The sequence below is a fragment of the Lagenorhynchus albirostris genome, chromosome 10 (genome assembly GCF_949774975.1).
Source record: "Lagenorhynchus albirostris chromosome 10, mLagAlb1.1, whole genome shotgun sequence".
In the NCBI taxonomy this organism is placed as follows: domain Eukaryota; kingdom Metazoa; phylum Chordata; class Mammalia; order Artiodactyla; family Delphinidae; genus Lagenorhynchus; species Lagenorhynchus albirostris.
This window is the reverse complement of record NC_083104.1, coordinates 62,415,729-62,436,201: the sequence shown is the minus strand read 5'-3', so window position 1 is coordinate 62,436,201 and position 20,473 is coordinate 62,415,729. Positions and strand designations below refer to the sequence as shown.

The following is a 20,473-nucleotide window of genomic DNA, read 5'->3' as shown; positions in this document are numbered from 1 at the left end:
CCACATGCATGCTGCAACTGAGTTCACATGCCACAACCAAGGAGCCCACGTGCCGCAACTAAGGAGCCTGCCTAATGCAACTAAGACCTGGTGCAACCATATAAATATAAATAAATAAATAAAAGAAAAAAGTACTCGATCTAGACCTGAGGATCCAGCAAATGTCCTTGAGGAAGAAAAGTATGAGCTAAGATTTATAGGTTGTTTAGCAGCAGGCAAACGGAGCAGCTTGTGTAAAGGCCCTGTGGTCAGAAGGATACAAAACACTATATGAATGGAAAGAATGCTGTGTTTGCTGAATCTTGGAAGGCAAGGAATTGTAGACCAGTTTACAGAATTTAGTCAAGGATGTTAAGTATTTCATTAAGGATCTTAAGAGCAAAGGGAAGTCACTGAAGAGATTTAAATGGGAAAGTGGCATGATCTTTCTTTTTATTTTTTAAAAGATTGCTTTAACTATAAAGAATGTGATATAAAAGGCAAATGGTGGTAATTCTAGTAGAAGACAACAGCCTGGACCTGGTAAGATAGTGAAAGAGTTGGGGAGATATGGGTGGATCAAGAAATATTTAGAGAAAAGCTGGAAGAAGGGATATGGATTTGGAATCGTGGTGGACAACAAAGTGGGGAAGGCAGTCACTACTGGGTCTGGTAATTTCAAGATGTCTTTGAGACATAAGAATGCTGATAGATGTCAGAGAAGACAGGTAGATATATTGATCTCAAGGTCATAGTAGAGACAAGGGTTGAAGATGGATGGTACTGAACAGAATAAGAAAAAAAGAAAGACTGATTGAGGTTAAGCCATGGGAAAATCCAGTATTTCATGACTGGCTAGAAAATGATGAGTCTACAAAAAGAAGGAGAGGCCAGTGAGGTTTTTTTAAATTTTAATTTATTTATTTTTAAATTTTATTTATCTATTTTTTTATACAGCATGTTCTTATTAGTTATCTATTTTATACATATTAGTGTATATATGTCAATCCCAATCTCCCAATTCATCCCAAAAGTGGTTAGTGTAAGATTTCGAGAAAACTGGGAAACTGTAAGGTTGGGATCCAGAGTCTGTGAAGACATTGGTCTTAGAGAAAGACTGAGTTACAAGTCTATTTTATCAGGAGAGAAGGAAGAGAGGAAATTAAATGAAACTTTTAGCATTTAACGTAGTGGTAGGTTGAGGAAAATTCCTATCATATTTCTTCTTTTTTTTAATCTCCAGGAAGCAGGAGACAAGGTTATCTGTAGAGGGAAGAGGTGGTGGGAGGATACATGATCAGAAATTTGAGAATAGAGGTGGTTTGCAATCGTCCTCTGGATGTTTAAGTGAGGGAGTTGCCCCAGGAACCTACCTACAGGAATTGCCTCGTGTTGCTAATGGCACCATTCTGCCCTCTTGTATGTGCTTTCTGCAGTTGTAGTCAGCCACTTGGGTGGATGCAAAGAGAAGTGGGTAGTTGAGTTCATACAAGATGGACAGTTTTCCAGATGGTTGCAATGAGGAGTCAGAAAAACAAGGGGTTTAGGGTATGAGTATTGACCTAAGTGTTGCTGAGATGGTGAAAGCTTAATAAACCTGCTGAAAAGAGAGGGTTGATGGATTCAAAGAAAATAGAAAAATCATTGGACCAGAGACCATGGTGATGCTAATCGCTGTGATTTTTATGATTGTCTAACTTATTTTTCTTAGATTTTTAATCTTTTTATTGTTTATGAGAGAAAAGTAATCATGTAATAATGAGGTAATATTTTACAGATTATGAATACAGTGGTAGAGAGTGACTAAGTCATAATTTTATATGACTTAGTGCCTAATTATCTTGTAGTATTCATTGTCTGCTTTTAGATCCTAAATGTTTGATACTGGTCAATCTATCATCTATGTATCTATGTATCTATGTATCTATCATCTATCTATCTATCCATTTAAAGATAGTTGCCCTCAGAGACTATAAAAATAATGCTTTGTCTTGTAATAATGTATGATGGAAGAGAATTAAAAAAAGAATATATATAAGTGACCATCAACAGAGGAATGGGTAAAGATGATGTGGTACATATATACAAAGGAATATTAGCAATAAAAAAGAACAAAATAATGCCATCTGCAGCAACAAATGAACCTAGAGATTGCCATACTGAGTGAAGTAAGTCAGACACAGACAACTATCATATGATATCGCTTATATGTGAAATCTAAAAAAAGGGTACAAATGAACTTATTTACAAAATGGAAGTAGAGTTACGAATGCAGAAAACAAACTTATGGTTACCAGGGGATGGGAGGGAGGGATAAATTGGGAGATTGGGACTGACATATAAACACTACCATATATAAAATAGGTAACTAATAAGAACCTGCTGTATATGTACAGCATTCTCTGTAATGGCCTATGTGGGAAAAGAATCTAAAAAAAAAAAGAAGAGCGGATATATGTATATGTATAACTGATTCACTTTGCTGTACACCTGAAACTAACACAACAAGGTAAATCAATACACCAATAAAAAATTTTTTAAATATTTTAGGCTTGGCAAGGCATAAATTCCTGCTGCAAATAAACTCTGTCATTAGAACTCCAGAGAAACCACAGATAATAAGTAAATGAATTAGATGTGGCCAAGTCCCAGTAAAACTTTATTTTCAAAAATAAGTGGCCACTCTAGGCTCATAGTTTGTCAAAAACTGATACAAAATCAATCATAGCTCTTCTTAGTTACTAGTAAGTAGCATAAAATCAGGAAAATGACTTACAACTGTGAATATTGTACTTTTTTTCATAAATATTCTCTGATTTTGTTTGCTTGTAGGTTTTTGATTTCTCTTGTTTGCCTTTGTTCTTCATGTATTGTAGTGAAAGAATGTGAAACAAAAAAGAATAAGTTTCACATTATGGTTTTTCTACTTATTAAATTTGGTTTGAATAACGTAAAAAAAGAATTGATATATTTATATATATGTGTGTGTAACTGAATCACTTTACTGTACTAACACAATGTTGCAAATCAACTATATTTCAATAACAATTTTAAAAATAATGCTTCAGAGTTAAATTTCTCATATATTTTCCCCATATTGTCTAAACATATAAACAGCAAGGACTCCAGGAGCGTAAATCATTATTTAGTGAGATTATAAATTATTTACCATAGCTATATTGGGGCCACCCCTTGTTTTTCCCCATTCATCTTTTTTTCCTTCTTCTTTTCTGAATAACCACTAATGGTAAGACTGAAATTTCATGCTATGTTATGTTTAACCCTTGGCAAATTGATAAGTTCTAAGCAGAAGTTTTAATTAGAGGTTTTTAATGCATGGTGAAGTCCAAGACAGTAGAATGAACCTTTCAACTACACTTATTTAGAAAATGAAAATAAATATGTGATAATTAGTATAGACAATGCAAAAACATTTAATTTGGGTCTGGGGGTGCACTGGCTTGAATAACACTAGCTGCTACAATAAATAAACTCAAAAATTTAATAATTCAAATATCTTAAAGTTTATTTCTTATTCATATACTAGTTCAAGATGGGAGATCCTAGATTTGGGGTCGCTTTGTTCCATATGGTTTCAGGGACTCCAAGCTCTTTCTACCTTGTTGCTCTGCCATCTCTTAGGGTCACATGTTTTGATTTTATTCTGCCTCTGGAAAATGAAGAGCATGAGGAGGGCTTCTTAAATTCACTTCTTTTAAAGCCTTGACTCAGAAATGGCACTTACAAGTCCATTCACATTCATTTGGCTAAAACTCATTCACATGCCTCTACCCAGCTGCAAATGAGGCTGGGAAGTATAAAAGATTTGGCAGTGACATTATAACATGAGAACAAATAGAGCTATAGTTTGGAGCAGAATTCCAAATTTGCATAAATTTTAAAGAAAAAAAACAAACAGAGACACAAATTTGAGTTTGTGGAGAGCTGACTTGATCTACATTTCCCAGACCCTCTGTGATTGTGTTCAGTTTTTAGAGAATCTTCATTGGGAAATTCTAAGAATTACTGCTTTACAAGATTGAATCAATTAATAAATGCATTTGGTACCAACTATATCCATAATCACTGAAGTAGTACTGTCACACAATCCTCCTGTTCAAAAAACCTTATAAGATGGGAATTAGTATTCCATTTTACTAGAAATAGGAGACAGAGTGTTTTAGAAAACTTTTAAAGTTCTTCTGACTTCAAAATAACTCTTTTAACCATGCTACATTTCTATATAAATATTATATATATAAATACACACACACACACACACACACACACACAGACACACACGTATATATAGGAACAAGGAAGGTCCAGTGTCAAGATTCACTCAATGTTTATTTATCATCTAGGTTTTCTCAAGAAACTGCTATATTTTTTCTTTTAGTAAAAGTGTCCTTAGGGTAAAAATAAATATATCCTTTTTTTCCTATTTAAAAATTCTATTCTCACTTGCTTTGACCACACATCTTTAATCTGCACATAAAGACCTTTGCCTAATTTTTCAATTAGAAACTTTTTTTTCAGTATGTAATATGTGTCAATCATGTAGTGTGCTAGACATTAAGAATACCAATAGCAAAAATATCCTGCTCCTGTTTTCAAGCAAGTGGGAGAGAGAGATAGAAAGGGAGAGAGAGAGAGAGAGAGGGAGAGAGAGAGAGAGAGAGAGAGAGAGAGAGAGAGAGAGAGAGAGAGAGAGAGAGAGAGAGAGAGGCAGAGAAGGAGACAGAGAGGGACAGAGGAAAAAGCAGTGCTGATGCACAATGTCTTAAGCATGGAGATGGAAATAGGATAGGAATTTAAATTGAGTAGTGAGGGTGTGAGTCATATAGAAAGGCACATAACACCAATTCTGGGGCCAGAGAAGACTTGTGGGAAGAGGTAGCACCTGCTGTGGAGGTGAGTAAAGCAGGTAGGGATTATTAAAGGTACATGGCAAGAGAAGAGCATGTCCCAGGAAAAGTGAGCAGCAAATGGACAATCTCACAGTGAGAGAGAATATTACCTACTTAAGAAATTGGAAAGGGTAAATAGGTTGAGTGTAGAGTGAGGAGGAATCTAGTGAAAACTGAGACTAAGAGGTAGCCCAGTCTCGGGGTATTCTGCTATTAATGATAATTTACTAACCTGTCCTGGGGTCTCACCTGGTCTGACTGCTTCAGCATCTCTGGGTTTGCCCTCGCCCCCTGTCCTCCATCATCTCTGTATGAATTTATATGCCTTCACAACGACATTGTTTGGTTTACAGTGAAAGTTCCAAGTGTCCAGGTGGCATTTCTCTGCCTCCTATTCTGTGATGTTCGGTTCGGTTCAGTCTCCTAGTTCTGGGTCATTCTACTTTGAGATGTGGGTAAATTTGAGAGCAGAAACTGTCACCAAAGAATAGAAATGGGATCTCAATAGACTAGATCCACTGTACAGTTTCTGCTATAAAGCAAGTAGCACAAACTGAATAACATTCAAAAAGGAAAAGTAATCTTTCTTCCCCTGACATATTGTGGCAGACCTGAGCTCTGGGAAACCATGTTCATACACTGCCCTGGGCTGGAAGTGTTTTTGATCTAGTAGTGAGAACAGTCCTGTAAACATACAATGTGAGAGGAGGTGAGCTCAGGGTCTCTCTCCTCTGCCATCTTGACTAATCTACAAGAATTAAAACAAACAAACAAAAAACCCATATAATGTAAGTGCATTGGTTTTGCACAGATGGAATCAAACTGTTAGAGAGCATAGAGGAGGGGAACCTCACCTAAGAGCGTGCAGGTGCATTAGAGAACGTCCAAGTCAGGACTAGAGTAGGAAATGACCCTGGAGTAAAGGTTACTAGGATGTTAATTAAGCCTTTGCATTTCCTCTACTGTGAACTTATTATTCTTTCTCTTTATTTGCTTTTCTAACAGAGTCTTCGTTTTTAAGACTAAACCCCAGTTTATTGTTGGCTTCATAAATTTATTTTTAATGATTTTGACCTGGGCAATACTTTAACTTTTATTCTAAATTTTTAAAGTTCTATTTCTAAAGTAATTAAGTCAAAGATCTACCTGGAAGATATTTGGGTGATGATGTGTGGTGATGATCTAATTTTTTCCTCCAGACTCTGAGCTAAAAGCACCAAGACCACAAAATGAATAATCCATTCCTTCCTTACTCTTTGAAATGCATTTTTTATAGCTTATTAAATTCTTACATAAATTTATTAAGGTTTGATTCTGAGGTGCCCTGTTCAAAATACACAGTCTATCATTCAATTTCTACCACTTTATTTTAATATTACATAGTATTCACATTGTTGCATTGCTCTCATTTTTTCAATGTTTATCTAGTTATTTTCCTAATGAGATTAAAACAAACAAACTCAGAGCAACTTAATTGGAACGTGAATGTTTTATTTATAAAGAAGATAACATAAACTTTCTTACTTTTTAAAGACTATTATTAAGTATCCTGCACTTATTTTTCTTTAGAGAAATGCTATTTTTCAAGGATTTCATTTTTATAAAACTTTTTTTCTCTTCCCTATATCCTAAGATTTCTATATCTTAATTAAATGCAACTTTTAAATACGAAGCTATTTGACTGCTAAACTGTTATTTTATTTCACTTTCATTACCAGGTTGAGGTATTTTAGTAGTAAATACTATTAAAAATAAAAGAAGTATTAAAATGATAATTTAATTAAATTGATTAAAGAATATACTACTTTTCAAACTTAAAATATCTTATCCATCTAAGATCTGTAAAGGACCCAGATTTTTTTTTTTTTTTTTTTTTTTTTTTTTTTTGCGGTACGTGGGCCTCTCACTGTTGTGGCCTCTCCCATTGCGGAGCACAGGCTCCGGATGCGCAGGCTCAGCGGCCATGGCTCACGGGCCCAGCCGCTCTGCGGCATGTGGGATCCTCCCGGACCGGGGCACGAACCCGTGTCCCCTGCATGGGCAGGCGGACTCTCAACCACTGCGCCACCAGGGAAGCCCAAAGGTCCCAGATTTTATCTACCCAATAACCTAATGTAAAAGAAGAGGGTATAGTGATAGAGATTTTCCAGAGATTCCCATGCTGTCTAGTTGCAGAATCGATGCTAAGCTCAAGCCGCTTCAATACTAATCTTGTTTAGTAGACCCCTGGGACACAACACAGTGTTACGAGTATGTGTGTTGAAGTCAGACAATCTATATCAAAAATCTCTTGCTGCCATTTACTGAGATGTGTTTAGCTTTTTGTAACCTGGGGATAAAATGATGCTTGTGCGGAATAAATGGGATTATGCATACACAGTACTTGTACGCTTCATGTATGGAAGCATTCAATAAATATTTACTGTTATTAATAATAATATAAAAATTATGGCTTTCAGTTATTGGAAAAGTATACTTTACTTTCTTGCTAAGATGAGTTTTAATGTCTGTGGATACTTAAGATTTGGGGGGGCCGGTGTGATGGAGCGTTATTTATCCCTGGTACAGGGTTATCTTCAAAATTCAGCTTAATACCTTACTTGTGGTGATTCTGTTTTAAAAGCGAATACCTTCTGTGGTAGGTGTTGTCCTTAAAATTTCAAATATGATAGAATTCACAATGGAGGTTAGGTAAAGCATATGCTTGTGAATTTCCTGACGTGTGGTGGTGTTGGGGGGATATCGGGAATAGGAAGTAGAGTGGCTTCTGACTTCTTTTTTCAGGAAGAAGTATGGACTGGTTGTCCCTTGAAAGAGAGAGCACTTTCAGGATAATCACAGCACATTTTTAGAAAGTATATGATACAAGCTTACCATGTTGGAATCTAGGATCAGGATTTTCTCTTACGCTCCAGAAAACATAATCTACAGGACAATTCTGATGAGTGAATGAACTGGGAGATTTTCTTAAAAGGCGTGTGTTGCTATGGTGATTTATAATGTCTCCTCTGAACAAAAACATGTAGGATATGACAGACTCCTTCAATATAACCAAAGAGAAGGTAGGACCAAGTCTATGTTACCCTAAAAGGGGAAAGGTTGCAGAAAAATGAATTTCACAGATGATGAATGAGTACTATTTGTGATACTAAGTGACAAATTTGATTTACTTTGATCCTCAAAATAAATGTAACAAATATTATTCTTTTCCATCCCCATGATTCTAATCATTAGGGTCATTACATTTTTGGATATAAATGAGTTGGTTGGATGTGATGAATGCAACCCTGATTGGAATATTGTTATCGTGACCAAGCTGTTCTGCCTGCCCCACACTTTTTCATTTTAGTCCATCTTGTTCACCATCACCAGCTTTATCTTTCTATGGTTGCCTACAATCCCTCCCCTTCCAAACCTTTCATGACTCCTCTATGAAGACACAAAAGGTAAACCCTGGCATTATCTCCTTCTCTTCTCTCAGGTGTGCCCCTTTCTTCTTGGTATCTTCTGCAAATTACTCAAGGCTGATCATGCCCTTCCTCTTCACAGCTGGAAATGACTCCATCCGTTTGTATCTTCTCCTGGTCCTACTTTTTGTCGCTAATGTTATAGGTTGCTCCTTAGATACTAGTGACAATTTAGTCACTTACCATATAATTTTGAACTGTTACTTAACTTCTTGGGGCTTTAGTTGCCTTATCTATGAAGCAAAGAAATTGGATTAGAGTCAGATTAATTTGGGGAACTGTATGGTCTTGACTATTCAACTCTGTCATTTGTAGATATGGATAATATGTAGAAGAATGAGCTTGGCTGTTCCATAACTGAGTCACTTTGCTGTACATCTGAAACTAACACAACATTGTAAATCAACTATACTTCAATTTAAAAAAATAACTAAAAAACAAACAAACAGGCTGTGGGTGAGATTTAGCCTGTGAGTCATATACTCCAACCCCTGAAGTCTTGTTTCAGTGCTAAGATTTTATAAGAAAATAGAAAGCCATTTCTATTCCTAACATCAAAGGGCTGAAGTTTTCCCTCATGGTGTGTCATCATTAGATATTATCCTAGTTCTTTGTCATTGACGATGATGGACAGTTTTAGTTCTGCAATCTCTCCCCAGTATATTTCACATGGTGTGGACATCTTAACACATATTCTGGGATACTTCTCCCAGTTTCACAGCAGATCATTCTGACCAGAGCATAAACTGGGTACAACCTTGTCATCAATTTCCTCCATAATCCTTTTTATAGGTCAAATTAAATGTGACAGTATACTCAGCAATCTTTTTGCTTCCTGAAATATTAAGAGAGGGTAGTGTAAGCAATATGTCAGCAGTTCAATAAACAGTGTTGCTTGGATGATTAATAAGTGAGGAGCGCACAGTACACACAATCTTCTCTGACATTACCATACAAAATAATTATCTTTCAGAAATCTCCATCTACTTCTTCAATCAATGATAAAGTTTGTAGCTCCTTGGCAGAATGCATCAATAAAAGTACCCAGTCTTAGATTCAGTGCACCCTGGCTTAATGTACATTTTGTTTCAGTAGAAAGTGAAGGGGAATGAGTAAGACCCTCATTTTATTTTGCTTTCCCATGCTGTCTATTTTCTTTCATCTCTGATCTAGCATTAATTAGCACTTTGTGATGGCTCTCGTCATATTCAACACTGCCACGTTCACCAAGCCTGAGTATTTTTTTGAATAAAGTTACTAAGTGTCTCTGCTAGAACATTCATAAGACAAAAAAAGCCTGTGTATCTCTGCTTCATTATTACTGCAGTTATCTTTCAAATCTTTGTGTTAAAGGGACCTAATCATCTATCTGCTGTCTCACCTTTAGAAGTAAAGTCCTATATCCAGAGTAGTCATATCACTGTTATTGACTTGAAACTCATCTGGTGGTTTCTTTATACTTGTATCCTATCTGACTTTCATTTCCTTAATAAGAAGGGTTGGAGTTTCATATCAGTCTCTCTTATGTATCTGTTCCCTGTTTTCCTCCAAAATTTCCTGTTCTAGTTGTCTGTACTGCATCAAGTTTCTTTACATGTCCACTGTTTAGAAACTTTGCTTTTTATCTGTCTGGATCTATATTCACTAATACGGAATTGGTCTGCCCAGAAAACATGAGTTTGAATTCCTCTTGTCAGTCTGTTGGGTACATGCTGTGACCCCAGAAGTAACAGATCACCAGAAGCATTGCAACATTTTGATCTAGATGATTGGGCTACAGTGTAATATGCCTACCATCAATATAAAGTAATTTTTTTTCTTCTTGTAACTCCGAATTCTTAGCTGGAGGTGAGATCTGCTTTAAAGAAGTTGATTCCTAAGCAAATATGATCCTGACATGTGAGTTAGAAATAATTGTTCTTGTCACAGAAGAATTCCTCACTCTGCAGAAAGTCTCTTTCACAATTATTTCTAATTATCAGCTTTCCTTGGTTCCTTCAGTGGTTTACCTGTCAGAAACCCTGAAAATCCATGAATTTAAAGGTTTATATGCAGAACTACTCTAAAGAAGATGAAGCAACTCTGTAATTAGTCTTGGCGATGATCAACCTGGTCATCAGGAACACATCTCTCTACAGTGTGAAGTGTACCCCAAGATTTGCCACAATTTGATGTACCTCCCTATTCATTCAACCTTGAAATCCTGCAGTTAACCTTGACTCCTTCTTCTTCCTTTCAGTCAAAATAAATTAGCCAATAAATTCCTCCCTTTTATCTCCAAAATAGCTTTCAAATCTGTGCCCTCCTTTTCATTCCCACTGCCAGTGTACTTGCTCAAAAAATATCTATGGAGGGTTTTCTGTGTGATAGTCACTATCCCAGATGTTAGAGACACAGCTGTTAAAAGAATCAACATTTGCTTGAGAGAACTTACATTCTTATTCAGCATTTCATTATGTCTTGCTTTAATGAAAATATTCATCTTAAGCTTTCAATCTCCTCCCCCTTGGAATCTATCCCCATGCTAACACCAGAGTTGTCTCTGTGAAAAACTATCTGGATCATGTCACATCCCATATGTGGATGACTCTTTACCATCACTTTATAAATGCCAAGCTCGGTAGCCTTGAGTGCTCTTTACGGGCTGAGCCAAATCTCCTTTTCTAACTATTTCCAGCCACTCCCACCTCTGTTCTCCAGTCACACTGAACCAAGTGCTGCTCTAAGAATAGGCTGAGATGAGGTTTTCATGGCTCTCTTGTGACTTTGCGCTTACCGTACCTACAATTCTATACTCCCATTTCCACTTGAAGAATTTCTACTCCACTCTGTGAAGGCAGTTGTCTTTGCCCTCCACAGTTAATTTCCTCACCTGTAACTCATAGAAAAATTGTGAAACATGCTTTTATAAAGGTAGCAATTATAGAATTCAAATTATTTTTATACTTGTTTGTGTTTTTACTTCCCAACGTCATTCCCATTAGATTATCAGCTTCTTGAAGGTAGAAGATACATTTTCTTTGTACTAAAGAGTAGTTTCCTGAATAAAGGCAGAAACAAATGGGTGAAGTACACAAGAGATGCTGTACTTTCATTATTAAAAGGGATACTTATAGGAATATCAATGTTACTTTAAGAAAGTTGTATATTCACTTTTCTCTTATTTACCATGTCTAATACGACCACATTGTATAAATTGACCTCAATGGCAAAATCAAACAAAACCAAGGAAGAGAAAAAAAATATCATTTAAAGTCTTATACAAAGTACTTATTCAGTTCCAATTGTTTTACTATCTAGGCAGAGCTTAAAATAGGGTTTTAAGAGGTCTAGTATTGTTTAGCACTGTTGTCTGAAAAGAACAACATCCTTTTCAAAGGACCTTAGCCATACAAAATCTTACATCATTCTTTAAAGTTTACTTTGCAGAATTTATGGTATCTCCAAGAAAAACTTTTAATATTATGCAAAAGAGTAGTGTTTCCAGAACTACCTAAAAATGAGCATATAAGAATAATCCAGAAGGAAGAGCTTAGGTGATCATGTGCTTGAAGTGAGAGATGTAGCAATAGACTCAGTGTAGGAACCATCACTCCTCAGGCATCATCAGGTAATATGGCAATGAGCTGCAAGCTGCCTGGAGTTTTCCAATACCAGCATTTCCCCAGGAGTCACTAAATTGTAAGGAAAAGGAGCATTAATGTGTCTTAACAAATAGTGGAAATGATTTAATTTAATGAGGTAGAAAAAATGAAAAGAATAGTATAAGTTCATAGGCAATTGAATCCCTCAAGGCAAGAACAGCTGCTCTTAAGGTCTCTCCAGCTGGTGAACCCATAGTACAGTAGTTTTATTTTTTTTAATTAATTAATTTATTTATTTTTGGCTGTGTTGGGTCTTCATTGCTGTGCATGGGCTTTCTCTAGTTGTGGCGAGCAGGGTCTACTCTTTGTTGCGGTGGCTTCTCTTTTGCAGAGCACAGGTTCTAGAGCACAGGCTCAGTAGTTGTGACACATGGGCTTAGTTGCTCTGCAGCATGTGGGATCTTCCTGGAACCAGGGATCAAACCCATGTCCCCTGCATTGGCCGATGGATTCTTAACCACTGCGCCACCAGGGAGTCCCTGTACAGTTGTTTTAGGTGAACAAGTTTAAGGAAACAATCTCGGCAGAAGACGGCTAAGGTTCTGATTCATCTAAACAAATGTTTTTGAATAGTCCTAAATGAAGAGGTGTAATGGAAGGAAAGAAGTGTGTACATAGGCTTAGAGCAAGTATGACTGTAATGAAAATCCTCATGTCCTCAAAGACACCCACTGCCTGACAAGAAGATATTTGTGAAAATATATACATATTTCTAAAATTTTCAACCTATTGGTGCAATCAGTACCACAATTCAGGAAAGTATATATATGGGAAAAATGCCCTTCTTAGGTCAAAAATAGAGAGACTCTCTCTGTAAATGAATAATAGTAGTCTTCTTGTTTTGTACTAGTTAACATTTATCTTTGTTTGGATAAAGGTTTTAATTACATAAATTCACTCTTAAACAAATGAAAAATTACCTGTGGTCAAGTGATTTTTCCCAGTTGTTCAGAACCTGGGGTATTTAGAAAATAACCCACTCACCTATTTCTCTACAACACCCCTTTGCGACTTTATGGGATATTTGATTACCATCTGAGGAACAGTCTACTGAAGATAGAGGAAACAAAAGATAGCTGAAGGTCACAGTGCAAACATTAGACCCTCTGATGGATGAAACTTGCTTGTCATTTGACACAGAGGTTGTAACATAGGGGAACTGAACATTAGCTTCTGTGATGAGCTGTGGTATTTTCTTTCCAACTGAATTTTGCATAAAGGTCCACATCCTTTGTTTATAATTTTTTTCACAAGCATCCAAGCCCCTGAAACTATCAGCTTCAGCAGACTTATTTTCCTTTTCCTCCCTCACCTTTATTTGAAGCCTTGATTAACTTTTTCTGTCCATTTTGAGAATGTTTATAATAATTTCAATGCTGGCATTCTCCCTGGGTTAAAAATGGTGCTCAAATAATACATCTTAAGGTTATAATAAACAACAGTACTTCCTGAAAAGAAATTTATAGCAACTTCAAAGAGTTGATAGATTTGCAAGATAATAATGCTATTATATCATTAAAAATATTATTTAGATAATCATAACAAAATGTATAGGAACATATGAAAAATATGGCCATTTGAACAAAAGTGATAGTTTGTATTTCCTAGATATCTCCAAAATAAAGTAGTTTAGTCCACTTTTAACTTATTTGATAATACTACAATAAGAAAAATTATACAACTACATTCTGAAGTGCCTCTCCTCCTTTGTGAGGAAATGATTCCTTAGAATTACAATTGACCCTTGAACAATGCTGGGGTTAGGGCCACTGACCCACACATTTGGAATCCTGCATGTAACTTTTTTACTTTTTTAACTCCATAGTCCTCATCCACGGATTCAGCCAACTGCAGACCCTATAGTACTGTAATATGTATTTAGTTAAAGAAACCCCTGTATAAGTGGACCCGCACAGTTCAAACCCATATTGTTCAAGGGTCCACTGTAGTTAATCTTTGATCTGCTGTTAATGGAATTATGTGTAGTCATCATTTTGGTAAATCTTAACCCTATATGCAGTTGTGGATCTTCATGCCCCAAAACAATGTCTCAATATTTCTGAGAGTGCCTAGAAGTATCTAAAATGGACTTAATAATAAATGCAATACTTACTTCATAGTGTATTTTGCCTGTATGTCTTCCAATTCCCTCTGTTATACAACTTTGTCTTCCCATGCACCATTCTCAATGCAGTGGAGCTCAGGAAGTTAGAAATATCTTCCAAAGTGGGAAAGAAACTTTTATCCACTTTTGGTATTACCCTCTATTTGATTATCATTAAAGTGTTTTATGGAATATACAGTTTTTAGTGAAATAGCTCTATCAGATTTTAATAACAAGTCTGACTTGCTTCTCCCCCAACTCCAAACTTAGCTGAGTTCAGTGTGGAGCTAAGTTTGGATGTATCTGAGTGGCTGGGAACAAATCATACTCTCAATGGCTCTTCCTCGCTTTTGATGAGGGCTTAATTACTGGATTGAGCTTGTCATGTCTGAATACTTCTTTCTTGATTGGGAGTTCTTTCTTATGAGGCTCCTTAGTGCCTCAAGCAAGACGGATCTCAACTTCTCACCATGTCTGGTGGGATCTCAGATATGGGGATCCTCTCCTGCCTGTATTGTTTTGGAGTCATACGATTCCTTAAATTTTTCTGATTTAGTCTTGTATTGATATTTTGTATTTCATGTAAATAGCTAAAGTAACTAGTGTTCAGACTGCCTGAAAGGAAGTTTGCTTGAGTGGTACAGGCTTCCTGAAATTGTCATAAAAGTCATGAGTAAAAAATGAGCAACTCAAGGTTTCAGATATGGTCACTGCTTGAAGTACATAATGACCTTAGAAGATTTGGGGGCACATAGTATGACTGGTAAATTTTTTCAATGGTGATAGCTTTTTTAGAAAAGTTACAAGGAGATAGGTACAATTACAAAACTGCAAAATGATTTTGAAAACTGAACCAGTTTGAACTTACATGTTAAAGCGGCTAGAATATTTGAAACCCTAAAGTGTTTCAGTCCACTGCTCTGTGCATAGATAACTAAAAAAGACATGGCAATCAGTGCAATTACCAGTCCTAGTCTCCATCAGGAACAAACTAAAGAAAAAATTGTTCTTTAGTGTTTTCCTATTTCCCAAATCACTTTTTTCTTCCCTCACTCTAGTACCAAAGGATCCAAATGCATTATTGCATACTCTCTTGAATGTCCCAAGATCCTTACAATAAACCTGTCATCTTTAAGCAATACTTCTATGCTGTGGTGCCATCATTCTATTTTATACCCTATGAAAAACAGCTTTCTGGCAAATGAATATGTTGAAAATATTTGAACAACAAATTTGTACCTCTTCCAGAATGTTCTTTTATACAATGGCATACCACTCTGACGTTGAGATTTGGGGTATTAGGAATGAATTGAAGTGGGCAGGATTATTTTCTCATAATCCACCAAAGTGCATGAAAGTGGTGGTCAATATACTTTCTCCACATAAAACTGATGTCACTCAGGACACACTGCAGTTGGGGACTGTATATTTACAAGAGAGGCAATATGGCATGTTAAGAACACGAAATTTGGAATGCTGGCTCAACAACATTCTGTGATCTTGGACAGGTCTTGATATTTTGTTAGTAAATAGAACATGTTAGTAACATCTATGTCACTGGGTTTAGTCAAGAGAAAAGAAATGAGGTATTGTAGACCTGTATATTTTATGAACTGTTACCTGCTACATTGAGAATGGCTCAGTACTGAGAATATAGTATTTGATTTCCATATGTACATGTATATATAGAAATGCCACATTAGGCATACAGCCATTTTCTAGAATAATATATGCATATGAATATTTTTACATAAATGCTCTTTTCTACAACAGTTATCTTAATTTACATTATGTTTTTTATCAGTAGTCTTGGAGATTTTTGGCAGAGTTTCAGAAGGTGAGATATGAAGAAGGGAGGCATCTTTAAGTACTTTAAAACCCCTGCATCCCCGCTGCCCTAAGACTTATATCCTTTTGTCAAAGAGTTTGATTTCAAGCCATTTGGACATAGATGAGTATATTCTGAAGAAGTCAATGAAGTTTTGGTTAAAACGAAAATGATATATGCACACTTCTGTAGGCAATGATGACAGTTCCATAATAAAACACAGTGAGGCAAAGAGAAAAGAAAAGATATAATTCTGATAATAAGTTGAATTTTATCAAGATGCAACTCAAACATTTTAAACCATGTTTTTTATTGTTATTTTTAGATGGGGCACACTGAGAGGAGCAAAGGGGCGGAAAGAAAAATTTTGGGTATGTAATGCTTTTCAATTAAATTTATACTATGAAGTGAGTATTTTAGAATCATCTGTGTCTGTATTCCCAGCTTTGTATTATTTAGTCATATCCTAAGTCACTGTAATATAATTTGTAATACTGGTATTTTCTCCAACAGAAAATCCATTATAATCATTTATATTATAGTAACATTTTACAACTCCTCTTATCTCAAATTGTAACAGATGAATCAGTATTATTTCTCAAAATGAGAATCAACAGAATAACTTATTTCTATTATCACCTATATTAAAATTAAAGAAATGATTAGGGTTCTCACATATGTGTCAATCAACTTTGTAGTCTTACATTATTTTTGCTATGGGTGATGCTTTTGTAATGTTAGTATCAAATACACACACACACACACACACACACACACACACACACACACACACATATATATATAGTTTTGTTTTTGTTTTTGCCAACTATAACACACACATGATTCTTTACTGAGAAAAAACTAATATCTAGACTAAAAAAATAATAGAAGTTATATGTAAGAAAGTTTGAAGAAGATTGGAATATATTATCTCAAATATTCAGTTGATTACAATAAAGAAAATTATCCCAGGTCCTTATATTATATACCTTTTTTCCCCCAGAAATAAAGTTTAGGTAATGATATTCATCATAGAATTTGAACTTGAATGTATGCATTACAGGGCATATTATAACTTATAAAACACTAAATATTAGGGCATGTGCTCACTCAAGTGACTCTTGTTAATTAGATTTCTCCACAAGGCACTCAGAAAAATCAATCACCCAAGTATGTGGTCACCACTCGTATTTGTCTTGTTGACATATGGAGGTGTTATGCTTTTGAGTAGAATGATGTTTCTTTGTATTTGAACTGAGCTTTCTTAAATATCATTTTCCTTATTAAAATAGCTTGAGATAGTCAATAAAATTAGTGTTTAATAGTTAACATTTATGATATGTGAAAGAGAATATATTATTTGAGCCTCCTGGAATATTTCTGAATGCAGAATAATGTGAGTAGTTAAGGGTGGGGGGACGGCAGAGTGAAATCATCTACAGCATTGCCAAACCCGGGGTAGGAGAAGCCTGAAAAGAGCCTGAAACACACACATGGTAGGTACAGCCCTGAAATATTTGAAACCAGGTGCAATTAAGTTTAACCAAAACTTTTCTCTAGCCCTGATCCTACTCAGTTCTTTACTAAATTGAGGGGAATAGTCCCTTACCATATCTCCCTAGGAGAAGAAAAGATTAATCTTCTTTGGAAAATAATCTCAGTGTCAATCTCTATGTAGTCCGCCCTCCATATCTGAGGGTTCTGCATCCACAGATTCAACCAACTGTGGATCAAAAATATTTTTAAAATTCCAGAAAGTTCCAAAAGGCAAAACTTGTATTTGTTGTACACGGGCAACTATTTACATATCGCTTACATTGCATTTACAACTACTTACATAACATTACATTGCATTAGGTATTATAAGTAACCCGGAGATGGTTTAAAGCATACGAGAGGATGTGTGTAGGTTACATACAAATATTATGCCATTTTAAATAAGGGACTTGTCAACTAAAAAAATTGCACAATGTGAGGGTTGTGAGTTAAATTTTATTTGGGGCAAAATAGGGACTATAGCTCAGGAGACAGCATCTCAGATAGCTCTGAAGAACTGCTCAGAAGAGATAGGGAAGAGGTCTGTATATATATGATTTTAGTGATGAGGGAATACATGTAATCAAGCACACATTTTTACAGAAGGTTGCTGCTAGTTTCATGAAGGTTAGTGCTAGTCACAAGGAGCAGATGTCTCCGTTCAGGATTTTAGTGCTTTTCTATATATGAGAAGATGCAAGAATTTGGACTCACAAAATTTCTTCTGAAAATATCTAATTATCTGAAGGCCTGTTCTGCCAGTTTTTCCTCCAGAGCACAGTGTGCCTCATTCCTGATCTACACCCTGAGCTCCTTTCAGGTGTGTTGAAGCTCAGAGACTGAAGTGGCTAATGACTTTATCCTTGTAGAGGCAGATGTCAGGTGTCAGGTTTTAGTTGGCAGACTTGAGCATCTGTGGATTTTGATGCAGTGAGAAAGAGGTCCCCTGGAACCAATCCCCCACCGATACCAAGGGACAACTGTAATTATTATGGCAAAGTATCCAGCATGCATTTAAAAATTTTGAGATGTGTAGCAGAAAAATGTGACCAATAACCAAGGGAAAAAATTATCAATAGAAGCAATAGATGTAGTAACCATTGTAAAAAAATTTTAAAATATGGATGAAAAGATAGAGAATTTCAACAAATGATTTCAATACACAAAAAGAAAAGAATTATTGTAGGTGTGAATGCAATGTCTGAAATTAAGAACTCAATGTATGGGTTAAATAGCAGGCAGACTTACATATCTTAAATAAATGCAATAAAATATATCCAACTTGCAGTACACAGAGGAAAATATAATGAAAAATCCAGAACACTGGGAAGAGATGGGTGGGACACAATCAAATGTTTTAACATACATGTAACTGCATTCTCAGAAGGATGAGAGAGAGAATGAAGTGGAACAAATATGTGAAGAACTGATGACCAAAAGTTTTCCAAAATAGAAAGACACCAACCTAAATTCGGAAGCTCAATAAACTCTAAGTCAGAGAAACTAGAATTTTATATCCAATGGCAACTTTCTTCAGAGAAGGCAAATCAGAAACATTTTCATTCAAACAAAAGCTAAGATAACACAGCATCAAAAATATAAAGCAAAAGTTACAGAAGAAAAGAGAAAGACAAATCCACAATTTTGTTGTATATTTCAACACATTCCACTTATTATTTCACAGAGTAAGCAGCTAAAATATAGGTAAAGATATAGAAGATTAAAAAAAACTATTAGCTAGCTTTATGTAATTAAAATTCATAGAATACTAGATACAACTATTAATGAATATACATTCTTTTAGTGCATATGGAATAGTTGCCAAAGTTGACTATATGCTGGGTCATAAGGTAAGTTCAACAAACTGAAAGGATTGAAATTTTACAGAGTATGTTATGTCAAAACTTGTGTTACTTAGCTAAAGCAGTACTTAATGTAATAGAAGATGCATGTATTTGAAAAAAAGAAAGGTTAAAACCAATGCATATATTAAAAAAGGAAAAGTTGAAAATAGTAATCCAGTAAGCTAGATAAAGAACTCAGACCTCCAAAAAATAGAATGAAGGGAATGAAAAGGAGAAGGGCAGAAATCAATGAAAAAAAGTGGACATACAATAGAGAATATCAAGAGGGCAAAGATATGATTCTTTGAAAAGATTAAATTCCTAGGAAGGATCATAAAGAAACCAAGAGAGAAAAAAAATTAACATAGAAATGAAAAACGGGGACTGTCTTCAGTTTCAATAGATATTAAGTAGGTAATATAAGATGCTATGCAAGTATTATGCCAATATATTCGAAAATATAGATGAAATGAATAAACTCCTTGGAAAGCAAAGCATCAAAACTCATACAAGGTGAAAATAGAAAAGTCTAGTTATAATACTATTTGAAAAGCTGATTCTGTATTAAAAAGAAACTCTTACAGGAAACACCAGTCTCTAATTGTTTCACTGGTAAATTCTTCCAAACATTTAAAGAACAAATGAAATCAATTTTATGTCAATATCTTTTAGGAAATAGAGAAAAAACTGTTCCCAACACACTTCATGAACCAGCATAACACCAATACCAAAACTTGACAGGGACAACACAAGAAAGGAAAACTACTGGGCAATATCTCTTATGAACACAAAATTCTACACAAAATATCACATCTGTAAAATATATTAAAAGGACAATATATTATGATCAAGTGAGGTTTATCACAGGAGTGCAAAGTTGGTTTTACATGTAAAAGCAATGAATATAGTTCCTCACATGCCAGACTAAAGATGGAAAAATAAACATGATTATCTTAATTTGTATAGAAGATGCAATAGTAACAGTTTTTTTGCCACCTGCCCCCTCATATGTACTCTCATAAATCCTTTCCAAACATGGTAACTTCAAGATCATTAGGAAAAAGCAATTTCTGATTTCTAGACTCTCTTCTACAGGGCTCACATAGGCAGAATGATCTCCCTTTTAGTTAACTCACAGTCAGTTGATTGGGAATTTGAATC

General features: G+C 35.4%; 1 protein-coding gene across 1 annotated transcript in view; it reads left to right on the top strand.

The window, feature by feature from the left end:
* Positions 1-20,473, top strand: part of TINAG (tubulointerstitial nephritis antigen) — a 94,155-nt gene that overhangs the window by 62,507 nt on the left and 11,175 nt on the right. The window contains exon 10 of the mRNA XM_060164118.1: positions 16,258-16,303. Coding sequence (XP_060020101.1) covers positions 16,258-16,303 — 46 coding nt within the window. The remainder of the gene's footprint in view (positions 1-16,257; positions 16,304-20,473) is intronic.